Source organism: Callithrix jacchus, chromosome 5 (assembly GCF_049354715.1).
Source record: "Callithrix jacchus isolate 240 chromosome 5, calJac240_pri, whole genome shotgun sequence".
Lineage (NCBI taxonomy): Eukaryota > Metazoa > Chordata > Mammalia > Primates > Cebidae > Callithrix > Callithrix jacchus.
This window is the reverse complement of record NC_133506.1, coordinates 63529078-63551240: the sequence shown is the minus strand read 5'-3', so window position 1 is coordinate 63551240 and position 22163 is coordinate 63529078. Positions and strand designations below refer to the sequence as shown.

Here is a 22163-nt window from a genome sequence, read left to right as displayed (position 1 = left end):
GCCGAACGCAGAACATTTAAATTCTCTGGTCTGCTGCCATGCCACCAGTGTGGGGAGTCCAGGACCCAACACAGGGAACCCCACCTCGTTTGTGACAGCGATTCCAGGGATTCACAGACTGTGCCATTGGACTTCCTGCCCTAATGGCCCCGCCAGCCAGGAGATGAGCAGTTAGCGGGGGCATACATGGCATGCGGCTGCCAGGCTGTGTGACAGCACAGACAGAGGAAAGGCTGCATCCCCACGCGGCGGCCCTTGCAGGCTGACAGAAGGGATTTCCTAAAGCCCCATCTTGTGTGAAAGCTCCGCTGAGCACAGTGGTTTGCAATGGCACATGATGGCTGGTGATCATAGCCCATATGCTCCACGGAGAGAGATCTAAGCCCACGGCCGGGAGTTTGCACAGGGCAGGGAACAAGGAGCCAGTGTCCGTCTGGAGTGGGAGCACCCCCGTCCCAGCGGCAACCACTTCTAGGGGGACAGGGTTTCTGTGGCTCACAGTGTCCTGGGTCTCTTGCTGACATCACCAGGAAAGAGCTCAGATGCGCACACTCTGAGCAGCGCCTTTTGAGGTGACTACAGGGGCCTTGATTGGCAGCAGACTTTGGGGGATGCGTTGTCACACCAGTTCCACCCAGAATGTCACGCTCGTTAACGAAGAGACACAAACCTGACTGCTTTCACTCCAGATCTTCCCAGAAGCCATCAGGTTAAAAAGAAAAAGGAAGAACAGAAGCCTAGGAATAAGGACTCTGTGGAGGGAAAAGTGCCGTTCCCTGTAGCTTCGGGGAATCTGCTGAAAAATATGCCTGTCAAGGACGTGATCTCTCTGGCCCTGGCCTTCCTTAGCTGAAAGCAGGGAGATGTAACCAGCTCACCCCGATCCCAACTCTCACATCCTTTGTGGCTCAGTACAAGCCGTGAGGTGATCGCGTGTGACAGCCAATGAAAGGACTCGGCAAAAAATGCAAAAATATGGTAGATTTCCAAGTACAAGATTTCTTTCTTTTTTTTTTGAAACAGAGTATCATTCTGTCACCCAGGCTGGGGTGCAGTGGTGTGATCTCGGCTCACTGCAACCTCCACCTCCCAGGTTCAAGCAATTCTTCTGCCTCAGCCTCCCTAGTAGCTGGGACTACAGGCCCACACCACCACGCCCAGCTGATTTTTGGATTTTTAGTAGAGACGGGGTTTCACCATGTTGGCCAGGATGGTCTCAAACTTCTGACCTCAGGCGATCTGCGCGCCTTGGCCTCCCAAAGTGCTGGGATTACAGGCATGAGCCACTGTGCCTGGCCTACTTTTTAAAATTAAAACAAAAATCCATGCCAAGACGCCCTCTTCAGCTGAAAACAGACCTGCCCCCGGGAGACAGGGTCAGTGCAGGTGCCCGAGGATAGGACCCCAGGGCCCCGGGCTCTGTTTTCCACTAACTTCCAACACAGCACCCAATGGACATGTCCAGTGTGGATTCATCGCATGTGACAGAACTCCTGGGAGCAGCAGTCGCAGGAGAAAGGTCGGTTCAGGAGCTATGGGAAGACAGGAGATGATCCACCAGGCTGAGAGCAAAAGAGAACTCCACCTCCCAGAATCCCAGCGCCCTCCTCCTACTACAGACTCACATCCAGAGACCACCTCACCTCTCCCTCAGTAGACAAGGCCTCCAGGGCCTAAATCTGAGGCCACTTTGATCGTCACTGCCTTACACGTGGGAGACACTCAGTAAATGAGGATGATGGTGATGACGCTCAGGCCAATGAAGGGTGGTCAATGAGCTCCCACATCTGACCTGGAGCCACAGCGTGAGCCACAGCATGAGCCACAGCGTGGGCCACAGAATGAGCCACAGCAGGCCAGCATTCCGTCTTCACGCATTCATCACGGCTCCCAGCAGCTAATTGGTAACCTGCTATGCAGAAAATAAACCAGGCAAACAGGCCAAGCGTGGTGGCTCACACCTGTCATTCCAGCACTTTGGGAGGCTGAGGCAGGCGGATCACCTGAGGTCAGAAGTTCGAGATGAGAGTGGCCAACATGGCAAAACCTCATCTCTACTAAAAATACAAAAATTAGCCACTGCACTCCAGCCTGGGGGAAAGAGTGAGACTCCATCTCAAAAATAAATATATAATAAATATATTGGCCGGGCACAGTGGCTTACGCCTGTAATCCTAGCACTTTGGAGGCAGATCATGAGGTCAAGAAAACTGAGACCATCCCGGTCAACATGGTGAAATCCCATCTCTACTAAAAATACAAAAAGTTAGCTAGGCATGGTGGTAGGTGCCTGTAGTCCCAGCTACTTGGGAGGCTGAGGCAGGAGAATCACTTGAACCCAGGAGGCGGACATTGCAGTGAGCTGAGATTGTGCCACTACACTCCAGCCTGGGTGACAACAGCAAAACGCCGCCTCAAAAAACAAAACAAAAACAAATAATAATATTTTTTAACATTAGGCAAATAGCCTCAAAACTTTCTGCAGCTTCTAGCTTAGCAATGTGACCATATAGCGCCTACAGCACCATTTAAATGCTCTTATAAATTACAAGTCAGCAGGGTGAGCCTGTCCACGTCCGCTCTGCAAATGAAAATAAGAGCAGGAAGTGTGGCCTGTGAGAACAGCGGAGATGTCTATCAGTCCAGCATCGTCTGCACCTGTCCCACTGCGGAGCCGTGAGCACTTGGTGCAGCCCCGTGAGAACAACGGAGGTGCTTACGGTTTCATGCGCCTGTCCCACCAGAGCCAGGAGTCCTCAGAGCAGCCTCCTTTTCAATTTCCTATTTGATTGTTACTCCATCTGGGATTTTTTTTCCTTCTTGGCTGCATAGAAAGCTGTTTCTTGGCAGAACTTTCTGAGTGCCCGGTCATAAACCCCTCGTTCCCACTTTCCTGTGCCAGGAAGTCGCCACGGAGCCCCAGCCCTAGGACACAGAGAGGAAAGGAAACATTTACAATGATGGGAGAAATTCCCAGGCTGGAAAAAGAGATCAGAGGAAGAAGTCAGAAGGGACCGTTCTGTCCAAAGCCTGGCACGTGAAGCTCTCTCCCTACATCGGACTGGACAGGTCCACAGTGGTGACAACGTCACCTCACTGGGAATCTGGCAAACCCCATGCGTCCTCAGCTCTGCATGCAACCTCAGCCCACTGTGGTGGACCAGCCATGTCCATCGCAAAAGGAATCGTGTCCTGTACTAAGAAACTGTGGCCAATGTGTGCCAAGATGCCTTTATACAGAAACGGACTCTGGCTGGCCTTCTTCCCTCCACCAGCTCCTGGAATGAAAGGGTTCCGTTGCACAGTGAAATCAGTTACAGCAGGAGAAAGAGAGAGGGAGGTAAATTGTTTGGAAAGCAGAAGAGAGGACGGAAAACATGAAATTTAAGACAGATGTGTGAGAGCCACAAACATATGTCTTTAAACTTATGCATCCAAGTGATTCATGTAGAGTAAGGAAAAAAGAGCTACAAGCCCAATATAGAAATAAAGACAGGAGTAAATACAGAACAAGGTATTATGTTCCCTGCCCTTCCAGACCAGCATCAATTCCAGTCTCTCTTTCTGCTACATAAAGTTGGTATAAAGCGGGGCGGGAGAAGGATGGAAGATGAAACACTATAAATTAAGCAGAGGTTCCCTGTGGTCCCTGTCACCCTTGGGAGGCTGCCAGCCACTGACAATTCATTTCCAATTATTGAATGTTGATTTCGTTTTTTCTTTCTCTTTTTTTTTTTTTGGAGACAGAGTCTCCAATCACTCCAAGATTGCAGTGGTGCAATCTCAGCTCACTGCAACCTCTGTCACCTGGGTTCAAATGATTCTCCTGCCTCAGCCTCCCAAGTAGCTTCGATTACAGGCATGTGCCACCACACTCAGCTAATTTTTGTATTTTTAGTAGAGACGGGGTTTCATGATGTTGGCCTGGCTGGTCTCGAACTCCTGACCTCAGGTGATCCACCCGCCTTGGCATCCCAAAGTGCTGGGATGACAAGTGTGAGCCCCCATGGCCAGCCAATTTCTCATCTCTAAAAGGTACTGCTGCAGCTTAACATGAGCAGGATTTAAAAATTAGTGGCATTTGCCAGGTTACTGCCTGGCCATTAACAAAAAACAAAGCAGGAAATGTAGATGGGCGTTTCCATTAAACACAAAAGCCCAAAGCTGTGGCCGGAAAGCCGTTTTTACAATGCGGTGTTAGTGTGTGTCGTTTTACTTCCAAACAGCCAACTGGAAGGGGCCGTGGCAGGATTGGTTCCAAATGCCTCCTGCTGAGAGAAAAACACAGGCGGTCTGCCTTGCTGGTTAACTTCTCTGTTTGAGGCTTCAGACGGTAACAAGAAAGTGGAGGGCAGCGGGAAGGCCCCCAGATGTTAGAGGCATCAGGCGGAGAAGCTGAGGCTTGTCTGAGGCTGTATCACCAGGTAGTGGGGTGGGGAGGGTGGTGGTGATGACGGAAGTTTGTTGGATCCGCCAAGTGCCACGTTTCAAAACGCTGCTCAGCAGGGCACTGGCTCCACACCACACGTGTGCCTGGTCACTTTTCATCAATACACGTTTACTGAGCAGCTCAAACCTACCAGGTACTTGTGCCAGATGGCATGGAGTTAGAGTGGGATCACAGTCTTCACCTCCGAGAAAGGAAAGAGGCCTGTCTGGCTGTGTTACAGGCTCGGCTTCCTCGCCGGCCCCTCCCCTGAGATGCTGGTCCCCACCCCACCCATGCCCTTCCTTAGGCCACAGCGATCACAGTGGGTGTGCACACTTCATCTAAGACCAATCACGCTCTTTCCTGGGATTTCAGAAATTAGATACAAAGATGGATTCATTAAGATCGGAGCTTCCCAGCCAGTACGGTGGCTCACGCCTGTCACCCCTGTACTTCGGGAGGCTGAGGTAGGTGGATCACCTGAGGTCAAGAGTTCAAGACCAGCCTGGCCAACATGGCAAAACCCTGTCTCCACTAAAAATACAAAAAGTAACCAGGCGTGGTGGTGGGTGCCTGTAATCCCAGCTACTTGGGAGGCTGAGGAGAGAGAATTGCTTGAACCTGGGAGGCTGAGGTTGCAGTGAGCTGAGGTCACACCACCGCACTCCAGCCTGGGCAACAGAGTGAGACTGTCTCAAAAAACAGCAGGGTGCTTCCCAAACCATGTGCTACAGCAGGCTGCAGGAGGGTACCTCATTGATGTCTCAGTCTCAGGGGCAGCTGGGCTCCCTCCCCCTATCTCCAAGGCCTTGTCCCTTTACCTCCACAGACAGCAGCAATCTTTTCCTACATGTGGCAGGATGAGAGAAGGGAGAGAAGAGATGAGATGACGAGGAGTGGAGAACCATGAACTCATGTCAGGGGCAGGCCGGGTTCGCCTCGCTGGGCCAGGGACAGCAGAGAGAGGTGCAGCTGGAGGAGAGGAGGACAGATGAGGAGGGGCAGGAAACTCACCAGAGTCAGACGGGAGCGAAGGGGAGAAGTCGGACAGCCCCAAGGGAGTGCGAGCAACTTGCTCCGATGCCCCATGCGACGCGACGCCCCATGCAATGCCCCACGCGGGCCGCTCCGCTCCCAGCTAGACACCGGCATCCGGACACCCCTGCCATGAACCACTGTGTTCGGACAGTCTGACCCAAGGCACCCAAGGCAGCTCGAGTCCATTTCTGCTCCTTGTAAATAACTCCTAACCAAGACAGGCAAGTGGTGTGTGCGCAGAGAGTCCCGAATCCTCAGTGTTTAGAACAACAGAGAAGGAAAAGCAGAATCACCTGATGTCTCAGCCCTTTCAAAGCCCTTTCCTGCGGGCCATCATCTGCCTTCCCCACAGAGCCCCGGGGCTCAGAGAGGAGAGCGCTGCTCCTGCTCCTGCTCCTGCTCCTGCTCCTGCTCCTGCTCCTGCTCCTGCTCCTGCTCCTGCTCCTGCTCGTGCTTGGGACACAGAGGAAGGAGCAGCAAATGCATCCGGGGCATCCTGTCCCCCACAGCTGGTAGCCCACTTCCTAGGTGGGGGCCTGATACCAGACACCGTTTGCGGATCCCACGAGTTAGCCCGCCACTCTGACCTGTGGGTCAAAGGAAGGTGACCATGAGCCAACGCACACACTCTCCGAGAAAGGCCATGCCTTGAGTCCCCAAAGGAGGGCTCTTCCTCCGGGAGGGCTTTGCTCACTCACTCACTCCCTCCAGGGGGGCCGGGGGGCACCCGGAGCTGAGTCAGGAGGGAAGAAGGCAGGAGGTTCCTTCTGCAGACAAGATGAACGCCACACGCCTGGAGAGCGCATTCCCAAAGTATAACTGCACATAATACTCAAAAGCAGACACAGCACGTCTCCCCAGCTTTAGTTTCCAAAGACAGCTCAATGCGGGACGGCCATTGGCAGACAGCCCCAGGCCAGGTGTCTGGGCACCTTCCACGGGCTGGCTCCTGGAGCCGCTGGTGCCACAAAAACAAAATGGCAGAGGGTCAAGTTTCTGAGGCTGCAGTGAGACTTGACTCTCTCCTCCAGGACAGAATGGTCCCGTGGATCAGGCCCTCACCATGCCACTAATCACTGCTTAGGAAATTTAAAACTGCTGAGGACTTCTGAACAGAAACCACACACAAATAGCTTCCCCATCAGGAGCATGGATTCCTGGGACGGGCTGACCGCTTTTAAGAGCACGACCATCCCCTCACCTTTTGGCAGAACCAAATTGCGAAACGTCAGTAAGATTCAGCCTGGTCTCCAGAGCCCCCACAGAAAGGCCTGCATCCAATAGCCAGGAAATGAGGTGGGGAGGCCAGGGTCCATGGAGGCTGGAGTCCAGGGAGGCCGGGGTCAGGGGACGCCGGGGTCCAAGGAGGCTGGAGTCAGGGAGGCTGGGGTCTGAGGAGGCTGGGGTCAGAGGAGGCTGGAGTCAGAGAAGACTGGGGTCCAGGGAGGCTGGGGTTGGGGGAAGCTGTGGTCTGGGGAGGCTGAGGCCCGGGGAAGGCTGGGCTCTGGGGAAGGCTGGGTTCCAGGGAGGCTGGGGTCCAGGGAGTTTGGGGTCTGGGGGAGGCTGGGGTCCAGGGAGTTTGGGGTCTGGGGGAGGCTGGGGTCCAGGGAGTTTGGGGTCTGGGGGAGGCTGGGGTCCAGGGAGTTTGGGGTCTGGGGGAGGCTGGGCTCCGGGGAGGCTGGGGTCGGGGGAGGCTGGGGTCTGGGGAGTTTGGGGTCTGGGGGAGGCTGGGGTCAGGGGAGGCTGGGGTCATGGGAGGCTGGGGTCATGGGAGGCTGGGGTCCATGGGAGGCTGGGCTCCGGGGAGGCTGGGGTCCAGGGAGTTTGGGGTCCGACGGAGGCTGGGGTCAGGGGAGGCTGGGCTCCAGGGAGGCTGGGGTCCACTACTTGCCTGGCTACGGCTCAACCCCAAGTTCCGTGGCCAAAATGCAGACACCAGGACAAAGCAGCGCAAGCTGGCCTGCTCCTCCCTGGAGGCAGCTCAGGGCTGCAGATGGGAGAGAAAGTGCTGAGACAGCATCGGCGGGGGGCAAGCAGAGGGGCAGAATGAACCCGAGGTCACAGTGTTCCCGGCCACAAGAAGGAGCAGGCGGAAAGACCAGGGAGGCAAAGTTACCAGGCTGCGCCAGTCCCTGCGCCTCTCTGCGAAGCTGCGTCTGCTGCGCAGTGTGAAGAATGCTTGTGCTCCCCGCACAGGCTTGCTGTGAAGATGAAGCCAGATGTGAGATCCAGACGGCTGCTTCCAGAACCCAGTTTCCAAGCTCAGGCATCGCATGTATCATTTACAATTTGTGCCCCACTCACTCTAACTCTTATTTACTTATTTTGCTTTGAACAGACTCCTTTAAAATAAAAACAATCTATTTTGAAAGGAAACTCTACACTGCTATTGTCAGTGGAGAATCAGTACGAACTCGCCATAAACAGAAGCCAAGTGTCAGAACAAAAAGAACGAGCCATGATTATATGCCATCTACTCCCGCTGCCTGCGGCAAGCCGACGTCAGCTCTCTCTCCTGGAAGGGAGATCAGCAAGTTTTCCAGCGGTTTAAGGATGGAGCGCCACAGCAAGATCTTCTCGTGATCTAACCAGAGACTTGAAACGGGGGATGGAAAAAGCTGTCACTCAGGGGCGCCAGACACAGGAACCACCATGCCACCCTAATCCCTCAGGCCCAGTGCCAGCCGAGGCCGCAGCAAGGAGAGGCAGCAAGGGTCTAGTGGCTGAGGCTTCCCCCTGCACGCCAGTGAAGGCCCCACAGCCGCAGAAGGCTGAGGAGCAATCCTGCTGGCTGAGCCCCAGTTCTTCTGCCATCTGAGGGCATCCCGATGATGCCTCCTCACACGCCCCACCAGCAAGGACCTGCCTCAGCCTTAGCCAGTGGCATCTACATCCAGGAATCCCGTAAAGCTCCCCACTGACCAAGAAGTGGCCACAGGCTCCCTGGGACCCCTCTTGCCCACAGCTGGTGTCTTGAGCCCCAAACTGAACCCTGTCTTCTCTCTCCTCTCTACCTCCAGAAAATGTTAGGAAGGGCTGTGAGGACAACTGGCCTCTAAATGTCCATACTCATGTCCAGATTTCAGGGGAGGGGAAAAAAAGAATACCCAACACTTCCTTTCCTTTCCGACCCAGCTCCCAGAGCTCCGAGGTGGTGTCAGATTTGGACACGGGCTCCTGGAAGTGTATGTGAGCAGAAAGCAGGGCTGGGTGGGGGGAGGAGGGAGGCAGGACCCTGTCTGCTGAGTCAGCCCACGCTGTAGAGTGGGGCCAGGTCCCCGTAATGGTTGGGGTTACACTTACACCAAGCCTAACTGTCCCTGTCCGTAAAAACGAGGCCTGGAGTTCCCTCCAGCACAAACTGCAAATCAGGAAGAAAGAGCTTCACCAGAAGGGCTAAATGCAGCATTTCCCAGGACACCTGCATCAGAGTCTCCGGGAGCCATGCAGCTTTCCAGGCCCCATTTCATCCACTGAATCTCACTCCCAGGGGTGAGACCTGAAAACATAAATGTTAAGAAACTCCTGGCCAGGTGCAGTGGCTCCCAGCACTCTAGGAGGCCAAGGTGGTTGGATCACCTGAGGTTAGGAGTTTGAGACCAGCCTGGCCAACATGCTGAAACCCCATCTCTACTAAGAATACAAAAATTAGCCAGGTGTGGTGGCAGGCACCTGTAGTCCCAGCTACTGGAGAGGCTGAGGCAGGAGAATCGCTTGAACCTGGGAGGCGGAGGTTGTAGTGAGCTGAGATTTAAGAGTTTAAAATTTTGCATCTAGAAGCTGAGTGCAGTGGCTCATGCCTATAATTACAAGTGTTTTGGGAGGCCAAGGCAGGAGGATCGATTGAGCACAGGAGTCTGAGACCAGCCTGGGCAACATAGCAAGACTCCATCTCTACAAAAAGTAAAACATTAGCTGGGCGTGGTGGAGCAAACTGGTTGTCTGCTAATTGGGAGGCTGAGATGGGAGGATCACTTGAGCCCAGGAGTTTTCAAGACTGCAGTGACCTCTGATCATGCCACTGCATTCCAGTTTGGGCAACAAAGCAAGACACCATCTCATATAAATAAATACATAAGTAATTTTCTTTCTTTTTTTTTTGAGACAGAGTTTTGGCTCTTGTTACCCAGGCTGGAGTGCAATGGCGCGATCTCGGCTCACCGCAACCTCCGCCTCCTGGGTTCAGGCAATTCTCCTGCCTCAGCTTCCTGAGTAGCTGGGATTACAGGCACGCGCCACCATGCCCAGCTAATTTTTTGTATTTTTAGTAGAGACGGGGTTTCACCTTGTTGACCAGGATGGTCTCGATCTCTTGACCTCGTGATCCACCCTCCTCGGCCTCCCAAAGTGCTGGGATTACAGGCTTGAGCCACCGCGCCCGGCCTAGTAATTTTCACATACTAACAAAGAGTAAGAAGAGAGGCAGCCTTTGAATCTCCCGGGTCTGACAGTGCCCTATGGGGTTCCAGAACAGCTCTGCTCAGGGTTACGAGCAGAGGGAGGTAAATATGTTTTCTACCCAACCCAAGACACCTCTGTGGCTAGCAAACCTTGACTGCTACCGCAGGATCAAAACATGGGTCAAATTTCCCCCAGATTTATCTCCTAAATTCTATGCATGAATAGGTCTGTTGAAAAGTTTTGCTTGAATGAGCATAACTCTGTCTCTGAAAACATGCTCCAGAAGGAAGCAGTCCTCCCATTCTTCAGCAAGTACAGGCGGGTCCCATCTGATCTACCCGTTTTGACAGCCAAATACCCACAAACATTTAGCTCTGCCATGGGATATGTAGAATAAATTAAGTTTAGGGGGAAAATCATAAAACAAGCCTCTGAGTCTAAAGACTCTGTGTACCTTGGCAGGGGGAATGTGTGTGTTAGAACAAATCCCATCCAGCATGCCAGATAACTCAATCAAAACCAGCAGAAAGCGACTTCTCTCACATGAGACCGGCAACCCCACAGCTGGCCCTGGAGGAGACAGACAGAAGAGGGTCCGGTCTAGCCCAGGTGCTGTGGCTCACACCTATAATTCCAACACCTTGGGAGGCCAAGGCGGGTGGATCACAAGGTCATGAGTTCGAGACTGTCCTGGCCAACATGGTGAAACCAAAATGCAAAAATTAGCCGGGTGTTGTGGTGCACGCCTGCAATCCCAGCTTACTCCGCAGAGGCTGCAGCAAGCCGAGACAGCTCTCACCCAGGCTGGAATGCAACGGCGTGATCTCAGCTCACAGCAACCTTCACCTCCGGGGTTCCAGGGATTCTCCTGCCTCAGCCTCTCAAGTAGCTGGAATTACAGGTGTGCACCACTAATTTTTATATTTTTGGTACAGACGGGGTTTTTCCATGTTGGTCAGGCTGGTCTCGAACTCCTGACCTCAGGTGATCTGCCCGCCTTGGCCTCCCAAAGTGCTGGGATGACAGGCATGAGCCACTGCGCCTTGCCTTGTCTTTGAAGAGAAACACTGATTTCCACAGCTAAGCCTGCCCTGCGTCTGGGTGGCCGGGCTCACCTCAACCGAGGCAGACTCTAGTGAGCCTGTAGCACCCAGCACACCACCCACAGTAAAGTGAGACTCAACCAGTAAGATGATCCCCTCTTGGCAGAGAGGCACTGAAAGTAACTAAGTCAGGATTTCTCGGGCCAGAGCTGTCCCTGAGGGGCTGGCTACCACCTCACGCCCTGGCTGTCTTGTTACCATTCTGTGGCAAAATCCAGCAGGAACGTCAGATGGTCTGCGGCTTTGTTTTGGACTTTTGCTTCTATGGGTAAGTAAAGGTCATGCATTTCAGCCAAGTTCATGGCCATGTTAGAACAAGGCCAGCGTGTCCTCTGGTTTCCAATAACATGTTCCTCTCTCCGTCTTAGACCTCATTGGAATGTCCTTTACCGTCCATATTTTTTTTTTCCTGAGACAGAGTCTCACTCTGTTGCCCAGGCTGGAGTGCAATGGCGTGATCTTGGCTTATTGCAACCTCTGCCTTCAGGTTCAAGCGATTCTCCTGCCTCAGCCTCCAGAGTAGCTGAACCCACAAGCACCCACCACCACTCCCAGCCAACTTTTTGTAGTTTTAGTAGAGACAGGGTTTCACCATTTTGGCCGGGCTGGTCTTGAATTCCTGACCCTATGATCCGCCCACCTGGGCCTCCCAAAGTGCTGGGATTACAGGCCTGTGCCACTGTGCCCAGCCTACCGTCCATATTTCTACCAAAGTCCTGTTCACAGCTCCCTAGGTTTTCTCCAAGATAGTAATGGCTTTCTCTCCAGCTCCCTTCTCTTCTTCCTGAGCCTGCACCAGAACAGCCCTGCAAGTTCTGTTCAGGGCAACCTAGACCTTTTCTATCATGAACCTCAAAACACCTCTGACTTCTACATGTTACCCTGTTCTACAGCTACTTTCACAGATTCAGGATCAATTACAGCAGCACCCCACTTCTCGGTACCAATTTACTTCTGTCTGAATCCATTCAAGCCGCTATAATAGGATAGCACAGACTGGGTGCCTTATAAACACAGAAGTTTCTTTCTCATAGTTGAGGAGAGCGGGAAGTCCAAGGTCAAGGAGGCAGTGGACTGGGTGCCCGGTGAGTGGACTCGGTGCCCGGTGAGTGGATTCGGGGCCTGATGACTGGGCTCGGGGCCTGGTGAGTGGCCTCGGGGCCCAGCAAGTGGACTTGGCACCTGGTGAGTAGACTTGGTGCCCGGCGAGTGGACTCGGCACCTGGTGACTGGACTTGAGGCCTGGTCACTGGCTTGGGGCCTGGCAAGTGGACTTGGGGTCTGGTGAGTGGATTTAGTGCCCGGTGAGTGGACACAGGGCCTGGTGACTGGCTTGGGGCCTGATGAGTGGACTCGGTGCCCGGTGAGTGGACTCAGTGCCTGGTGACTGGCTTGGGGCCCGGTGAGTGGACTTGGTACCCAGTGAGTGGACTCAGTGCCCAGTGAGTGGACTCGGGGCCTGGTGACTTGCTTGGGGCCTGGTAAGTGGACTGGGTGCCTGGTGAGTGGACTCTGGGTCTGGGGAGGACATGATCCTCATAGATGGCATCTTCTTGCTGCACCCTCAAGTGGTGGACGTGGTCTCTTTTGGGCCTTTTTTGAGATGGAGTCTCGCTCTCTCTCCCAGGCTGGAGTGCAGTGGTGCAATCTTGGCTCACTGCAACCTCTGCCTCCCAGGTTCAAGTGATTCTCCTGCCTCAATCTCCCAAGTAGCTGGGACTACAGCCGCACACCACCACGCCCAGCTAATTTTTGTATTTTTAGTAGAGACAGGGTTTTGCCATGTTGGCCAGGCTGGTCTCAAATTTGTGACCTCAGGTGATCCACCCGCCTCGGCCTCCCAAAGTGCTGGGATTACAGGCATAAGCCACCATGCCTGGCCTAAAGCTGAAGTTAAGGATTTTTTTTGACATACCTCAAACTACACAGTAGAAACCTCTAGTTTCCAAGAATATTTTAAAAAGCTGAGCATAAAAGCTGTAGCTCTCTCTATCAATGGTCATCGCCATCCCAAATATTGCCAAGGCCATCACTGTATGGCAGTGGGCAGTGTTTCGCTAAGTGGAATTCCTCGATGCTACCTGGCAGAGGTCTCCTCCAGGTGGTATGAGTATCCCTCACTGATAAGGCTGAGAGAATACTGAAAAGGTTAGCCCTTTTGTAGTTCCAATTACTTTAGGGGAAGAGTGTCAGTGTGATGTCAGTAAATTATTAACATTTCTAACACCTGCTCATCTCCCTTTTTAACCAAAGATATCAATCTTTTTTTTTTTTGAGATGGGGTCTTGCTCTGTTGCCCAGGCTGAAATGCAGCGGTGCCACCTTGGCTCACTGCAGCCTCAACCTACCAGACTCAAGTGATCCTCCCATCTCAGCCTCCCAAGTAGTGGGACCACAGGTGTAAACCACCACACCTGGCTAATTTTTGTATTTCTTGTAGAGGCAAGGTTTCACCACATTGCAACTAATTTTTGTATTTTTCTATAGAGACAAGGTTTTGCCATATTGCCCAGGCTGGTCTAAAACTCTTGAGTTCCAGAAATCCGCTCACCTCAGCCTCCCAGACTGCTGGGATTACCAGAATGAGTCACGTCCAGCCTAAATCATTTTTTAAATGAGGATATTTAAAGAAAAATGTAAGTAAATGGTAGTATAGCTGGTATTGACAGGAAGGAGCCACAGAGGTGATGCTGAACGGCTGAGATACAGAAAACAGCTCTACCGTGAAAACCCCAGGCTTCCCTTTCTATCCCACAGATGCCAAGAGCAGGCAGGGGCCACTTTTCCGAGTTTATTTACTCTACTTTGAAGGCTCTCTGGCATGCTAAAAATGGATTCCATCCACCAAGGAAGAACTGACAAGATGACTTACTATTGAAGGGTCTGGCTCAAAGACCACGCCACCTCCGCTGCCTGGGAGATGATCTTCACCAAAAAAACTCACCACTCAAGACATGGACCAAGTTATTCCAGGAAATACTTTCAGACCCAGTTTCCTGTCCGGCGACAGTTTGCAAATGAGGTCTTCTCACCTGACCCCATAACCATATTTAATGGAACCTACAAGATGTGTGTATCCATGCTGACCAATAATTCAAAGCCGTCGTCTGGAACTGGGATAAAGAGTCACTCTCTAAATTCACCAAAGGAGTTAAGGCCGGGAATCCTGGAGGGGTTCCCACTGAGGTCATCTGGAGTTTAGGGGAAATTTTTGGTTTGGGTTTTCTCCTAGTTTTAATTGCTTATAAAAACTCCTTCATGTCAAGTAAAGAACAACAACAAATGTGAAATGTTAACTTCCCCAAGATGTTTATTCAAAAGAAAAAAAAATGGTTCCCAGCAGCCTTTCTGCAGCAGGGAGAGATGAGGACGAGATAATCTCATATGAAAAGAAAAGGAAACTCGCGCTCGTGAGGCCGAGAACAGCTGCAGGAACAGGCCTGCCAGAGGAGCCTCTCTGCTTAGCCACAGTCGGTTCCACGCATTCCAGACCCGCCCCGGAACACCACGGCCAGCTCCACTCCAGTCAGGAGTGATTAAACAGACCACCAAACTCAACTTAGCCACTTCCTTCTATCTGAAAGGCTGCCCTCAGGTTGTCCCAGACACCCCTTCCTTCTCCAGGGGAGCTTTGCCTTTTCACAGGTTCCCATGCAATAGACAGCGGGAGGAAGAGCAGGAGCTCCGACCTGCTCTCACATGCTTCCTCTGGTCACAGCTGATCCTAAGAACAGTGTCAGACCCTTCCTGTGTACACACCAAGAAAAGACCCAAGGCAGAGCAGCAGAATAAGGAAGTCAGAAAGGGCACAACACAAACTAAGGAGAGCGCTCACTTCTGGGAGGGCAAGTGAGCCTCTTTGTATATTATTTTATACACTTTTGACTTTTTTTTTTTTTTTAATTGAGACAGAGTCTTGCTCCATCACCCAGGTTGGAGTGCAGTGGCATGATCTCGGCTCACTGCAACCTCTGCCTCCCAGATTCAAGCGATTCTCCTGCCTCAGCCTCCCAAGTAGCTGGGACTACAGGAGCCGGCCACCATGCCCAGCTAATTTTTGTATTTTTAGTAGAGATGGGGTTTCACCATGTTGGCCAGGCTGGTCTTGAACTCCTGACCTCAGGTGATCCACCCACCTCGGCCTCCCAAAGTGCTGGGATTACAGGCGTGAGTCACTACACCCAGCCTAGTATTGACTTTTCAATCTCGTAAACATTTTACTTACTAAAAGAATAAAATCAAGTAAAACGTAGGAGAAAAAAGCAAATTCTAAAGTTTAGTATGAACAGAAATGTGAACCTAATTGTAATAATTATTATTACCTATCTATAGAAGAAGGCAAGTAATTCCAGTGACTTTTGGATACAGCTCTCTGACTATTCCTCCTTACTTGGATGTGGTCTAAGGACAAAAACAACTGAAAAGGAAATTTGGATTTGACGTGTTAGGTTTACTGCTGGCTGTGACATGGATGCTGCCAATCTGTAAACTAGGGTTTCACGGTGGGACGAGAGGAACACAAATACAGACTAGGGAAGTCAGGACGGGCCTGGGCTGCTGGCTCTGAATGGTGCCTATCCATATCAACTCAAGATTTTAAAAACATTTAAATTTCTCAGCTCTTTTTTTTTGAAACACAGTTTCACTCTGTTGCCTAAAGCTGTAGTGCAGTGGCACCACCCTGGCTCACTACAACCTCCGCCTCCTGGGTTCAAGTGATTCTTGTGGCTCGGCTTCCCAAGTAGCTGAGATTACAAGCACCAGACACCATGCCTGGCTAACTTCTGTATTATTAGTAGAGAGGGGTTTCATCATGTTGGTCAGGCTGGTCTCAAACTCCTGACCTCCAGTGATCCACCCACCTCGGCCTCCCACAGTGCCAGGATTACAGGTGTGAGCCACCATGCCATCCTGTTCTCTGCTCTACTGAAAGTGCCTATGAGCAGTGAGATGCCCAGATCCTGGTTTCTCAACATTATCCCTTCACCAAAAGGAAGGAGGTTTTCTCAGAACATCCCAGTGAGTGCCAAACAAGCGAGTGCTTGCGGGATGCCAGGAACATGGCAAGAGACTCAAGAGCCATCTAGAAAACACTCTCATTTACCAAATCTGGGGTAGAGTATTTAAAAAATAATGAAATCAATACGCTACAGCAATAGAATTTTTTTTAAACACATGCGTCTGAAATGACACTAAAAAAAACTGAGTGGGGGAACACGAGGCTCTTTTTTAATTGAGACAGAGTCTTGCCCTGTTGCCCAGGCTGGAGTGCAGTGGTGTGATCTCAGCTCACCGCAACCTCCACCTTCTAGGCTCAAGCAATCCTCCCACCTCAGCTTCCAGAGTAGCTGGGATAACAGGAGTACACCACCATCCTTGGCTAATGTTTTGTATATTTGGTGGAGATGGGGTTTCATCTTGTTTCCAAGGCTGGTCTTGAACTCCTGAGCTCAAGCGATCCACCTGCGTCAGCCTCCCAAAGTGCTGGGATTACAGGTGTGAGCCACTGCGCCCAGCCAATGAGGGGCTCTTTATAAAGGAATGTGAGGTAATAAATGTAGAAGCAGTGACAATTTAAAGACCAGCATTATTCAATAATCAATGTAAAAACAGATTCAGGAGGCCAGGCATGGTGGCTCACACCTGTAATCCCAGTGCTTTGGGAGGGTGGGGAGGGAGGATCCTATGAGACCAGGAATTCAAGATCAGCTCCAACAACATATAAGACCCCACCTCAAAAACATACAAATAAAAATAAAACTTAGCCGGGTGTGGTGTAGTCCCAGCTACTCAGGAGGTTGAGAAGGGAAGACCACTAGAGTCCAGGAGTTAGAGGCTGTGGTGAGCTATGATTGTGCCACGGCACCCCAGCCTGGGTGATAGAGTGAAACCCTGTCTTTTAAAAAAACAAACAAGGCTGGGCGCTGTGGCTTGCGCTTGTAATCCCAGCTCTTAGGGAGGCAGAGGCGGGAGAATAGCTTGAGCCCAGGAGTTCAAGACCTGCCTGGGCAATATAGCAAGACCCTGTTCTCCATAAAAAGGCGGGGAGGGGACAAAAACAGTAAACAAAACAGATAAAAGAATCATCACATATGAGTGGCTGTGAAAGCCACTGGGTAACAAGTTACTGGGAAGAGAACATCTCTACGGTGCTCAAGTATCAGACCACTCATTTTCAAAGGGGAAAATACCTTTACGAAGTAGAGCAATCTGGCAGACGTGATCTCAGAGACATTTAGCCTCAGCATGGCCAGTGCCGGGACGGGACTATCATGTGGCTCCTGGTAAGAACTGATAGAGCTTGCGGCCTGGATCTGATCACGAGGGAACCACCTGACAAATTCAGACTGTGGAGAATTCTGCAAAGCACCTGTGCTCTTCATGTAGTGATGCTCAGTTTCTTGGGTATGATATGGGTACTGCTGTTAGGTAGGGAACGTCCTTGTTTTTTAGGAGAGAATGAAGTGTTTAGGATGAAATATGATATACATAATATCTGTTTTCTTTATTTTATTTTATTTTTTTTGAGATGGAGTCTCGCTCTTTCGCCCAGGCTGTAGTACAGTGGCTCAGTCTCAGCTCACTGCAATCTCCGCCTCCTGGGTTCAAGCAATTCTCCTGCCTCAGCCTCCAGAGTAGCTGGGACTACAGGCGTGCACCACCATGCCTAGCTATTTATTTTTTATTTTTTTTAGACAGGGTTTCACCATGTTGGTCAGGCTGGTCTTGAACTCCAAACCTCAGGTGATCCGCCAGCCTTGGCCTCCAAAGTGCTTGGATTACACACGTGAGCCACCACACCCGGCCTTTTTGTATTTTTATTAGAGACGGTGTTTCACCATGTTGGCCAGGATGGTCTTGATCTCCTGACCTTGTGATCCACTCACCTCAGCCTCCAAAAGTGCTGGGATCACAGGCGTGAGCCACCACACCTGGCCTCTATTTTCAAACATAGTTACCCCACAGTGTACTCAGGGGATTGGTTCCAGGACCCCATGTGTTGGAAATCTGCATACACCTCAGTCCTACAGTCAGCTCTGTAGAACCTGAGTGCAGGAAGAATCAGCCCTCTGCATGAATGCGCTTCACATCCTGTGAGTACCGTTTTGGGTTGTGTTTTGAGAATCTCACTGTGTTGCTCAGGCTGGAGTGCAGCGGTCCAGTCACATCTCACGGCTGCTTCGACCCCAGGGTTTAAGCAGTCCTCCTGACTCAGCCTCCTGAGGAGCAGGGATCACAGGTGTGTGCCTCCATACCCAGCTAATTTTTCATATTAGAGTTGGGGGTCTCTCTATGCTGTCCATGCTGGTCTTGATCTCCCGGGCTGATGTGACCCTCCTGCCTCAGCCTCCCAATGTGCTGGGATTACAGGCATGAGCCACTGCACCCAGCTGACACTGTATTTTTGATTCACCTTTGGTTGAAGAAAGTCTGCGTGCAAGTGGACGCGGCAATTCAGGCCCATGTCATTCAGGGGTCAACTGTCGTTCAGGGAAAAAATATATCCACTCCTCACACACAGGTAGAGGCTTACAAAAGGTTCACACAGTGTGTTCCCAGATCAGCAGCAGCAATAGCTGGGAACTGAATGTGGCAACATGGTCGGTCACCATAGCTCAGCTGAGGGGGTGGGTACACGATAGTCACCACTGCTCAGCTGAGGGGGCAGGTACAGGATAGACAGTCACTGTGACATCGTCACCATTGCTCAGCTGAGGAGGCAGGCACAAGCTTGGAATTCACTGTGACATGTTCACCACTGCTCAGCTGAGGGGGCAGGTACATGACAGTCACTGTGACATGTTCACCATTGCTCAGCTGAGGGGGCGGGTACATGACAGTCACTGTGACATGTTCACCATTGCTCAGCTGAGGGGGCGGGTACAGGATGGACATTCATTGTACTTGTCTTCCACTTTTCTGTAGGTCTGACATTTCCCAATATAAAAAGTTGGGTGTAGGGAGAGTAAGTCTTAATCCTTTTCCTTCTCAGGGAATCAAAACCATGGTTGTTCAAAGTGTTGATTCTTAAATGTGCCCAAGTGTGGTGAGTGCTAGCTTAGACCTATCCATGTTCCCCAGTTCTGTGTCCCATGGGATAAGACCCCAAGCACAATGGTATCAGGTCAGGAGGGTGGGCTGTAGGCAAAGAAACAGAACCGAGACACAGAGAGGGCTCTGCCCATTCGCATGGCTGCCTTGGTAGTACAGGCTGTTTCTCCCATGAGGCACCTGAGGCTTTGGAGGAACCTGCCTTGCATTTCCCTCCCTCTCCAGATCATTCTCTGCTCTAACATGTAAGACAACTTTTGACCTGACTTCCACAACGAGATCCTTTCCAACCCGATTATAACAGAAACTGTAACACCCCAACACTCACTCAGGCTCTTCTAATTAAGGGACCTCGTGAAGAAACGTGTTTGCCATCCACGGGGCAGAGGAGACAGCACAGTTAAGGATGCTGCTGCGAATCTCTTGATAACAGAGGCAACCCAGGAGGTGTTTGGTCCATCTGCTGCCCAGGGAAGGGCCAGGTACCCCTAGGCCTTCTCTCTCATATAGTGCTGATGGAAACATAAAGAACCGGCCAGGCGTGGTGGCTCACACCTGTCATCCCAGCACTTTGGGAGGCCGAAGCAGACAGATCACCGTCTCTACTAAACTCCTGAGGTCAGGAGTTTGAGACCTGCCTAGCCAACATTGTGAAATGCTGTCTCTACTGAAAATACAAAAATTAGCCGGGCGTGGTGATGGGCACCTATAATCCCAGCTACTCAGGAGGCTAAGGCAGGAGAATCACTTAAACCAGGGAGGACGAGGTTGCAGTGAGCTGAGATCGTGCCACGGCACTCCAGACTGGGTGACAGAGCAAGACTCTGACTGAAAAAATACAAAATAAATAAACAAATAGAAAAAATAAAGAATCTAGAAATTAAAGGATGGATTCTGGCATTTTACCTCCTGCTTCAGTCTTCCCTGGCAGTCAGGCTCCGGATCTCAGAGCTGGAACGAAACCTGGTTTTATGTAAAATCAGGAGATGGGACTAAACAGATTGTCTTGTCTACATGTATTGAGTCCAGGAGGAAAGCACCATTCCCAGAAGCCGTCTTTCCTGCCCAACGTCTTACCTGTCTCCTCTCCCTGTGCTGCCTTCCAGCAGCAACACACAGCTGACATTCTCTGTATCAAGAGCAGCATTTTCTGGGCAAGGGAAACTATTGGTATTTTAGGCTGGCTGTCAAAAGCTGGAGTTAATACATTTTCTTTTTTTTTTTTTTGAGAGGGAGATTCACTCTTGTTGCCCAGGCTGGAGTACAGTGGCCTGATCTCAGCTCACCGTAATCTCTGCCTCCCAGGTTCAAGTGATTCTCCTGCCTCAGCCTCCTGAGTAGCTGGGATTATAGGCATGCACCACCACGCCTGGCTAATTTTGTATTTTTAGTAGAGATGGGATTTCTCCATGTTGGTCAGGCTGGTCTCAAACTCCCAACCTCAGGTGATCCACACGCCTCGGCCTCCCAAAGTGCTGGGGTTACAGGCGTGAGCCATGCGCCCGGCCGAGTCACACATTTTCTATAAAGCAACGACATTCTCTGTCCTCCAAGAAGGACCCTGGCAACGTCTATCAAAGTTAATAAGGTATGTCTTCTTTGGTTGATTCCAATTCACAGATACGCATGCGTGAAGTGTGCAAAGCTGTATCACAACCACGTTCATCATAGAGTTATTTATAACAGCCAAAGGTAAAGGAAGGGGTGAAATACCCATGTATCGAGCAGTGGGCAAGTAAATTATGCTCTAGACATTAAATAGAATACAATTCTGTTATTATGACTAAAGCAGATCAGCCTATGCCAACAGGAAAAGGTTGACAAGATGTTAGCTTCTTTTTAAATCAAAGGTTTCTTTTGTTAAGAGGACAGAGAATACCTATCACATACACGTATCCATACAGGATACTTCAGAAGGATGTATATGATAAACTTAAGGCTGGGCACGGTGGCTCACGCCTGTAATCCCAGCACTTAGAGGCCAAGGCAGGAAGCTCACCTGTGGTCAGGAGTTCAAGATCAGCCTGGCCAACATGGTGAAACGCCGTCTCTACAAAAATTACAAAAGTTGGTGGAGGGCACCTGTAGTCCCAGCAACTCAGGAGGCTCAGGCAGGAGAACCCTTGGACCCAAGAGGCAGAGGTTGCAGGGAGCTGAGATTGCACCACTGCACTCCAGCCCAGGCAGCAGAGACCCTGTCTCAATAAATACATAAATGAAACTTAAGAGCGATTATAGCTGAGGGGTTATACCTCTGTCATATCCTTCAGTGCCACGTGAATTTTTTAAGTACGTGCGTGGAGTTCTGCTTTTATAATGAAACAAAAGGTCCCGCAGCCTCTGACGCTGTTCAGTTTCGGCCTAACCCTGTCAGGCTAAGGCTTTTCAACTGAATCAGCAATCCAGCTTCTGGATGTAAACTCATCGGTTTGCTATCTGAAAATCCATATTCTTAGTGAAACAAATGGTTTGCGCATGGGTCAGGGCAGGGCCAACATTCAAATACTGCAAACCCTCAGCTGGTGCCTGCGTCGGGCTGGAGTCGGAACATGTGAGTGGAAACATTTCCCAGGGAAGAAGACAGATGCCAGCTTTGTCAGTTAGTTCTCCAGGTTCTCCAGGGAATTCTTTCCAGTCCCTTGAGGTTATGCTCAGAATAGGGCTTGCCCAGCTCCCAAAATAAGCTCTGCCACTGTGGAAGGAAAAGCTCAGCATTGCACAAAATCTTGACAGACTTTTTACTCCCTCCACCCCTCCACAGTCCATGTAGCTAAATGACATGAAGGGTTTTTTTCTCAAAGCCTGGGAGAATAGTAGTTTGGCCCTCTGAAGAATCCCAAACTTGTGGTTAATAAGGGAAAAATAGACAGTTTAACACAGGGGAGATTGAAAAGTCAAAGAGGCCAGGCGGGGTGTGGTTCACGCCTGTCATCTCAACACTTTGGGAGGCTGAGGCAGGTGGATCACCTGAGGTCAGGAGTTTAAGGCCAGCCTGGCCAACATGGTGAGACCCCATCTCTATTAAAAATACAAAAATTAGCTGGGCGTGGTGGTGGGTACCTGCAATCCCAGCTACTTGGGAGGCTGAGGCTACTGGGAGACTCCATCCCCCTCAAAAAAAGTCTAAACAATTTGAACCA

General features: G+C 51.0%; 1 protein-coding gene across 9 annotated transcripts in view; it reads right to left on the bottom strand.

Moving 5' to 3' along the window:
- The window catches only part of NXN (nucleoredoxin), a 165176-nt gene that overhangs the window by 41071 nt on the left and 101942 nt on the right, over positions 1 to 22163 (bottom strand). The window contains exons 1-3 of one of the 9 annotated variants that reach the window (XM_078372299.1): positions 6166 to 6284; positions 5761 to 6054; positions 5251 to 5401 (exon numbers count right to left, since the gene is read on the bottom strand). The exons of 5 other annotated variants lie outside the window; for them this stretch is intronic. In XM_078372299.1, coding sequence (XP_078228425.1) covers positions 5251 to 5337 — 87 coding nt within the window. In that variant the 5' untranslated portion in view covers positions 5338 to 5401; positions 5761 to 6054; positions 6166 to 6284. Of the gene's footprint in view, positions 1 to 2720; positions 2926 to 5250; positions 6285 to 18385; positions 18718 to 22163 lie in introns of those variants that run through there. 3 more of the 9 variants (XM_078372300.1, XM_035299246.3, XM_035299243.3) reach the window with 3 other exon arrangements.